General features: G+C 33.2%; 1 protein-coding gene across 1 annotated transcript; it reads left to right on the top strand.

Annotated features, from left to right (window-relative positions):
• The first annotated feature begins 3315 nt into the window (after positions 1-3315).
• Positions 3316-6717, top strand: LOC111379750 (zinc finger MYM-type protein 1-like). Its single transcript, XM_023003188.1, has 5 exons — positions 3316-3402; positions 3599-3607; positions 4538-4628; positions 5068-5192; positions 5716-6717. The coding sequence occupies exons 1-5, from the start codon at positions 3316-3318 to the stop codon at positions 6715-6717; spliced, it is 1314 nt and encodes a 437-aa protein (XP_022858956.1).
• The last annotated feature ends 2515 nt before the right edge of the window (positions 6718-9232 follow it).

Below are 9232 nucleotides of genomic sequence, written 5' to 3'. Positions count from 1 at the left end.
AAAAAAATTAAAATATATAATGTTAGTTTACCGCCATGACTACCTATAACAGGCATTGTTAAATTGTCATCACTATCACTTGTAACATATATTTTTGCTTTACTATGAGCCCATTTGATTCTCATTATTCGGAAAAAGAATGAGTTTGATTAGTAGTTTAAGAAGAATTTGTGGTTAAAAAGAACGAAAACGTTTTTTATATACATGTAGAATATTTTATTGTGTGAATATATGGTTGAAAATGATCTTGTAGCAAATCATAAAATAAATTAATGAGTATCAAATAGGCACTACAAGTCATAACTATCACTTGTAACATTCATTACTGCATTGTCATCATTACTGCCTTCGTCATCGCCATTAGCACTTGTAACATTATTAGTACACCACCTCAGTTGTCTTAGCCACCGTCCACTAAAAAGCCACCATACTGAAATTATCAATTGCATTGCCAAAATCACTATCACTATCTCCACCTATTTCCACCACCGCAACTACCACCTTCAATGCTACCTGGCCAATCGTGACCCTGGCCAAAAGTAACCTAGGCCATTGCCTAGTGTCTGAAAAAAATTTAAACGCTTAGAAGGCCAACCAAAATTTTACTTATTTTTTTTATTTGGATCCTCTATTCTTTTAAAAAGTCACAACAAAACAAAAAGATGGGACTAAATAAGAAGTCCAAAATACTTGGATACTTACATCCTTGATTTAAGGAATAAAATGGACCTACAATTACTAGGGAAATTTTCATGTTTAAAAGTTTAACAATGATTCTTTTCAAAACTGAGAAACAAGGAAGAATTTATTTTTTATTTTTGGCTACGATAAATGGCTGAAATTCTACATGTTAGGATGAACAATATAGCCTAGGTCATTTTTGTTAAATAATACCATTATTATGCTAATTACTTATTGTGTGTTAATCTAATTCAATTGCTTGATCTCTAATTGATTAATATGGGGATTATATTGAGATCAAAAGATAATATACATGTCTAGCTCATACAATAGGAACATAAACTTGGATGAAAAATTGAGTGATACTCCTACATGTTATGCTACCTTTAAATTGAAAATTTCTTTGAATTAATGCATGTTATGTGTTGGAACTTACATAGAGATGTAGTGAGTTTGCGCATTTAAGTAGGGTTAATTTTTTTCGAATTAGATTATTAGTTTATTTGAACAATTTGATTTTTAACACTCGTATGTAAGGTTATTGTATGTTAAACGAAATTAAGCATAAATTGACTTAAGTGAAATTAGAATTGCTAACAATTAAATCTCATTAAAACCTTTCGTGAAGTTTTAAAGTTTTTTATTTTTCAGTTAAATTTTAATTACAGATTTTAGTTTTATTTCCACATATCAAAACATAATCGAAATAAAGTTCGTTCAAACACCAATTATAGTTAAGTAAATTGATAGTTCATAGCATTAAGTTCTCAGGTAACAATACTTGGACTCATATCCATATTATTGCTTGTCATGATACCATACACTTTTACTTTATTCGAACATTTAACATAGCAATGCTGCTTTATTTATTTTATGAATTAACTGCTGCTATCCAATCACAAGGCTTATTTAGGCGTCGTCTTCAATCTTGAAATCCAACAATTCTTGCGGGACCCACACCTTAGCTTCACACTCTTTATTCTTGTTGATCACGCAGTTGAACGCCTCCGGGGTTATAATGAACCTGAAGCCTTCAAGCATTTCTTCCCTATTCCATTTGATTAGCTTCACAAATTTCAGAACTTGTGCATCCGCAATCATAAAGGAACGCAAATAAATGAGATTTCAGACTCAATTCGAAAATTTCATACCATCATGAAAATCACAGGTAATTATAATTAATATGATGCAAAGAATAATCATTTTTGAATATTAACAAAATCAACACAGAAACCCGGTGGGGGACCTGTTTATTGTTGTATTCATAAATAGCAAATTCAGCGAGATATTTAATATATTCTTTCGGGAAGGACGGGATCTTTTTTCCAGAGGTGGGCATGGCTGCCATTCTCACAGATAACTGAATTTTTTTGCTAAGAAAACTCTCTCTTTCTTTTCTTTTTGTGTGTGAATAATTGAAGGCAGTTCAAGTGATTTATATAGAGACTGGGGAAGGGTGAAACTTGCAAACAGAATCAAATGAAATACACATGAAAGATTTTCCACATGTGGTCTATATTATAGAATAAATTCTGTTTAGAAGTGGTTGGCTTTCAACGCTTGTCTCGGTTGGACATGGTTTGGTTTTGATCGTTTTCGACTCCAACTCAAAACCAAAATCAAATTAGTTGGTGATGAGGTTCATGCGGAGGACATAGGCAGTTGCGTAGATTGAACGCTTGGATGGTTAATGTTGAAAAAAATTAGCACAACTTTTGCATACGATGTACGTTTTGGGCCCATAACCCCATTCCGGAAAGCTCACGACGATTTTGGATGAACTCACACCTTTGACATGACGTATGATGGATATTGACAGTTTGAATTCGTTTACTGGGTCAAAACGACATTTAAAGTTTCTTAATTTATTATTTTCAGTATTTGTTATTCTCGCTTTGTAGGCCAGCCCATTAAGGGAATGCTGGCCCAATAGGTTATCTGTTCTTTTGCATTTAAGACTCTAAAATGTCTCCTATGGTTTTTGTTGTTCATGAAATGAAAAAAAAGTTTGTTTCTTCAGTTCAATCTATTTGAGTTGCTAGTATCGTGTGTGTGTCGATTCGATCTACATCAGTGGGTTTGCGTAAATTTCAATCCTCTACCTCAGGCCCAGCATATTAGGGGGCCCAATAAAATCTTGGAGCCCTATTTTTTTTATTTTTAAATTTATATTAAGAAACCCAACTTCAACATTTCAGACTTGCAGTCTTGCAGTATTAGTGTATTACGTCTTCTGCTGCACTGCAGTCACCAGTTGCCTCTCCAGTCCTCCCTACGTGACTACGTCTGCAACTCAACTCAAGTACTCAAGACTCAACCACTTCTAAAAGACTAAAACCTACCGGCGACGACACAGTGAGGCGAGTGACACTGTGACAGCATCTTCCGGCTCCGGCTCCTGTGGCGATTTTTTATTATCGAATGGACTCGAGTCACTCGACATTAGGAAAGGTAAGGACTACCGTCTATGGAGTGCCACTGTGCCAGTATTTTAGATCCCGAATCTTTAACTTCTTTTTCTAAATTTGAAAAACTTTTAGGTTAGTTTTTTAAGAAAATAGTGGCTGAATTTTGTTTCGCTCCTTTGCGGGTTCAGATAGTGGCCAAAAATGTCTAACGGGGAGGCCGAAAACAATGGAGAAGGCGCAAGCAACTTTTCTGTTGTGGGTAGAGTTGCCGAGTTGGAGATTGTTGAGTGTTGAGGCAGTTTCTTACTTCTTGGTACGTTTTATATTCAAAATGCTGAAATTTAGTTTACCAGTCACCAGTGCAATGATGTGATCTGCTTTGCAACTTAGCTATGAGGAGCATACTTGGCATTATTAAATTTTATTTGATTGAGCTATTAAACAATGTCTCACTTAAATGGTCGTAAAGATGATTTATATAAGTGATGCATTTCTGAATTTGGATTTAGGTGCTTGCTGTATGTTAAATTATCTTATTTCATTTACTGTGTTATATTGTTGGAATGTTGTATAAAGGAAAAAACCTTGTTTATCAAATATTTGTTTCAAAGAACTTTAGGACAAATAGTTTAATGTGATGAATTTGTACATTGTTCTACATGTCTTAAAGAGCATTAATTCACTCATTGAAGTAAAGAAGGTTGCAAGAAATACCTTATTTCATTTACTGTGTTATGCTGTTGGAGTGTTGTAGAAAGGAAAAAAACTCAATTAATGTACTTCATTTGAATTAATTACCTGTGGATGAATGATGATTATACGTACAAAAAAAGAGGAGGTAGAATTTAAAAGTAACTTCTTTCTTATAGCAATAATGATGTTGAATTTATTGAATCGAAAATCAAAGGTATCATGAAAATATTTGGCAAATAAAAAGTTTTGGGTAAGTGAGATTCAAAATTTCAAATTGATTTATTTGTCTATTTGTTGCATCTTGGTGAATGATGGCTTATTCCAATTCTATTTGAATTTTTAATCTTAAATTAATCTAACTTGAGCCTCTTTTACTCTCAAATTTCAGTAAGTGTTTGTTGTTGAGCGGCTTGAATAAAATACTATGGCACCTAAATATGCGTCGGGAGCTCAAAAAAGGAAGAAGAAGAGTAGAGGCATTAATTCGAAGCCAAGTTGGAGATGTGGATAAATACTTTAATGGCAAGAAAAGAAAAGAGAAAGAAGAAACATCCGAAAATTTAACGATTGAAGAGCAACTAAATCAGAATGATATTGATAATGATCATGTGGATGAACAGAAAGAGAACAAGGAAATTATTGAACCTGAAAATATGGATGAGTCAAAATAGAATGATGAAAATCATGTTCAACATGAAGATTTAAATCAAGAGAATTGCTTCTCTTTGAATTTTAATGATCCTGGAAATTGGAAGGATATTCACATTGATCAAAAGATAAGAGACTTTTTAGTTGAAGTGGGTCCAAAAAGAGTTGATGACATCTTCTTTCCCAGAGATAATAAAGGTAGACATTTTGAATCATCACAATATAAGCGATTAATGGCAAATGGGCATACAATTGATAGAAGATGGTTAGTGTTTTCAATTTCTTTGGATAAGATCTTCTGTTTTTGCTGCAAGTTATTTAAGACAGAAAAAATGGACAAAAATATTGGCCAATTGGGTAATGACGGATACAATGATTGGCATAATATGCATCGGCGTCTTACACATCACGAAGTGTCTAAGGAGCATATAGGTTGCATGATTAGTTGGATGGAATTGGAAAATAGGCTTCAAACAAAACATACAATTGTCCATCAACAAAGAAAGAGAGCATTGGAGACAAGTGTTAACGAGAATAATTGCTATTGTGAAAAGACTTGCTAAAAATACTTTAGCATTTCGAGGAGATTGTGAGCAACTTTATGTTGAGAACAACGGACTTTTTTTGCAAATGATAGAAATGGTTGCCGAGTTCGATCCAATAATGGAAGAACACATTCGACGTGCCCAAGCACGCGAGATTCAGTATACATATCTAGGCCCTAAGATTCAAAATGAATTGATACAAATGTTAGCAGGCGAGGTGAGAAGTGCAATTGTCACAAAAGTGAAACATGCAAAATATTTTTCCGTCATACTTGATTGTACTCCAGATGCGAGTAACGAAGAACAAATGTCTCTAGTAATATAATGCGTGGATGATTCAATAGACTCGCCGATGGTACAAGAATATTGGATTGAATTTTTGAAGGTGGATGATGCATCAGGATTTGGACTTTTCATCGAGCTTAAAAATGTGTTAAAAGAATCTTAAGCTTGATATTGATAATATAAGAGGTCAAGGGTATGACAATGGAGCTAACATGAGCGGGAGACAAAGAGGTGTACAAAAAAGGTTACTTGAAATTAATCCTAGAGCTTTCTATACTCCATGTGGTTGCCGTAGCCTTAATCTAGCATTATGTGATATGGCAAATTGTTGTTCGAAAGCTATGTCTTTTTTTGGAGTGATACAACGAATCTACACATTGTTCTCTTCTTCTCCCAAACGATGGAAATTTTTTAAAGATAAGGTTCAAGGTCTGACACTTAAGCCATTGTCGCAGACACGCTGGAAAAGTCATGTGGAAAGCGTCAAGCCTATAAAAGAACAATCTGTACAAATAAGATATGCTTTACTTGACTTGGCAAGCATTGTTGAAGATCCTAAAACAAAACGTGAAGCTGAGTCCTTAGCAATATATGAACTTGAAAATTTTGAGTTTTTACTTGGCATAGTAATTTGGTATAAGTTGTTGCATGCAATCAATACTGTGAGTAAATTTTTTCAAGCCGAAAACATGGATATTAATGAAGCCATCAAACTTTTACAAGCACTTATTTCATTTCTCGAAGATTATAGAGAATCTGGGTTTGCCAGTGCCATGGATGAAGCTAAACAAATGGCAAGTAAAATGGGAATTGAAGCTGTATTTCAAAAGAAACGTAGCATTCGAAGAAAGAAACAATTCGATGAAAGTGGCACTGAAGAGATAACATACTCGGCTGAAGATTCTTTTAGAGTTGAGTATTTTCTCTTTATAATTGATCAAGCTCGATCATCACTTCAAACTTGTTTTGAACAATTTACACATTATGAAGAGATATTTGGATTTTTGTTTAACATGGATAGATTAAAGATTATGCCAGTTGACAGTTTGCTGAAATCTTGTATGAATCTTGAGCAGTATTTAGAACATAATGGACATTCAGACATTATAGGTGATGATTTATGTTCGGAGTTGATCGTCTTGAGGTGCTATTTAACTAGCGAAACAAAAAGAGCAATTGATGTGCTACATTACTTGAAGAAAATGAATGGTTGTTTTCCGAATGCTTGCATTGCTTACAAGATTTTGCTCACCATCCCGGTTACAGTTGCATCAGCAGAAAGAAGTTTTTCCAAGTTGAAATTGATCAAGACTTATATCCGATCAACTATGTCACAGCAAAGATTGAATGGTTTAGCCATGTTATCAATTGAAAAAGAAATGGTTGAACTACTCGACTATACAAAATTGATCGATATTTTTGCCTCGAAAACTGCAAGACGAGTTGTATTTAAGTGATCTTTTAGAACATTTTCACGTTATTATTCGATTATAATATACATATTTTAAATATTTCATTTTTTTGATTTTTGACAAATTTAATTCCTTAAATCTCTTATAAATGAAAAAAAATTAATTGCTTGCTATGATTTATGGGCCCAAAATTTGAATTTCGCCTCAGGCCCTGCAAAATGCAGGTCCGGCCCTGAAAGTAGCCCTCATGTGTTCCATTCGTCCCGGTTTCTGACAATCACATTAATAAATTCCAAAGAACGTAAATATAAATGATAACTGAGGAAGATAATATTAAAAGAACCATCAAGAAACAACGAGAAATAAAGAAACTTACGGGAAAGATCGTTGGGATGGTACTTGTAGAGATCAACATCTTTTATGGCATCAATCGATATATGTTTATTCAGAATCCTGAGGTTCAAGTAGTGTAATAGTTCCTTGTCGGTCGGCTTGAATCGGTAACCGGGCGGAATATTTTCTTCAACGTGAAAAGTAGAACCTTCTTGTGCGGCCATGACAACGTGTTTGCCTTTATCAATTGTTTCTGGAAGTAACAGTAGAATTAAACGCAGAGATATTGTATTGATTAGGAGTATTATATATGGAGAGAGATAGATGGATAGAGTTAGAAGAGGATTACTATTCTGATGCAGTTAGGTCATTACACTTTCCATGCACAATCTCTGTTTATACGTACACATAGAATTACATATCGTGTATAGAATATGATTTCCTGATTGGTTGTTCATATGGAATAATTGTCTGACGTGGAATAGGAAGAACGAGAGGATTTCGGAGGGAAAGAAGTTCTGTTTTTAATACCAGAACTGAAAGAAGGAAAGGAAGAGGAAAGCTCTGTTTTTACTCGTACCCAGGTTGCCAAGGTTTAAAAAATAATAATTAAAATAAAATAAAAATCAGTCATTAAATAATGCACATTTCGGTGATAATTATTTGTGAGTCGAATTTTTTTTTTAATACTGTACTTTAAATCAATTAAATGAAATTAGCAGAATTTGACAGCCCGGGTCTGATTATTTGGGATTCAAGCAATTACCCAAACAACAATAATAAATGAACACTTTTAATTAATCAATTCTACGTTTTTTTTTCCTTTTCTGTGTATTTAGGATTTAAGTAATGATAGGAGAAAAATATTTAGAACTCTAAGACGGGTCTAAAGTTATCTAATGAGTTCTAAATACTGATATGTCAAAAATAGTTTTTAAATTTTGAGACTCGATGATTCGAATCTTTATTATTTACTAATTAGTGTTATATCTTAATAATAGATTTAAAATAAATTTTTATAAAAATTAATCGATGTCCTGAACTTCAATTTTTATCGACCTTTTTAGATAAATTATATAGATACCAAAATTGTCTTTGAGATTAATAAATAACACTTCATATTATCTATACATTAATTTTACCATTTCATAAAAACATCTCAGCCTAGAAACTTTTTGAATACCACTGCAATTGAATTATTCACTAAAATCAACAAATAATTTTATGGATAAGTATCTTTACTCATTATACCTATTTACCGAATTTTACTATATCATCTAAATTTTAAATTTATATTTCTATTTGTAAAGGATTCACAAAATCATCAAATTGGTGATCAAGTAATTTAATACATTAAATCCATAGTAAAATCAACACAGAGAAAAAAAAAAACCAAGAATCCTAATTAAAAACATAAAGGATCCCAATAAGGTCACATTATTGCACTAACAAGAATTTTAACCATTCATAATAGAGGAAGAAAAACAAATAACAATAGTGAGGTCTATCACCGGGTTTTGAATTTAGATGTAGAGGAGTGGATGAATCTTGCACCAAGTTCTTCTTCTCGTTCCAAATCTTGATTTCAAACCCTTGAATGATTGCTTTTCTCGTTTTAAATTTGCTCTCTAATTCTCAAATTTGTGTTCTTGCCTCTCAATGTGTAGAATCCCCATCTCAAAGAGTGAAAAAATTGTATTTATAGGTGCTTCCTTCGTGTGTAGAAAGTATGGTTTCTATGGCTTCAAAAAGGGCCAAAAATGTACCCTAGATGCACCCAAGTGGCGCCTCGATGCCATATAGCGGTGCTGCGGTGCCTTGTCTCTGTGCCACCTCTCAGGTAGGAAATCAGCACAACGTTTCCTTTAGTATTTTTATCATAAAATTTCCTCCTGAAATCTGATTGAGACAATTCAAGTTAGGTTGTAAAACTAACTCAAAAGGCTATAACTTTGCTTCAAATAGCTATTTTCCAATTCGAATGTTTACCAAGTAAAAAATGAGTTTTAATCTTGAACTGAAAATTCAGAGCGTACTTAAGCGGTTAGAAATCAACGCCATGTCCATTTCTTGTTTATATTTCGTTCCTTTTGACTTCTAATTGTATCCAATTGACCTATAGCATTCTCAAATCTTCATCATAAAGTTCAACAAAACTTTTGAGTGTTTAAGTATTGGTCCCCGAAATTTGGATCTCTTACAACTTAGCCATTTTATCCAATTTTGT

This window comes from Olea europaea, unplaced genomic scaffold (assembly GCF_002742605.1).
Source record: "Olea europaea var. sylvestris unplaced genomic scaffold, O_europaea_v1 scaffold203, whole genome shotgun sequence".
Lineage (NCBI taxonomy): Eukaryota > Viridiplantae > Streptophyta > Magnoliopsida > Lamiales > Oleaceae > Olea > Olea europaea.
Note: the sequence above shows the minus strand (reverse complement) of the source record. Positions and strands in the feature narration are given on the sequence as shown.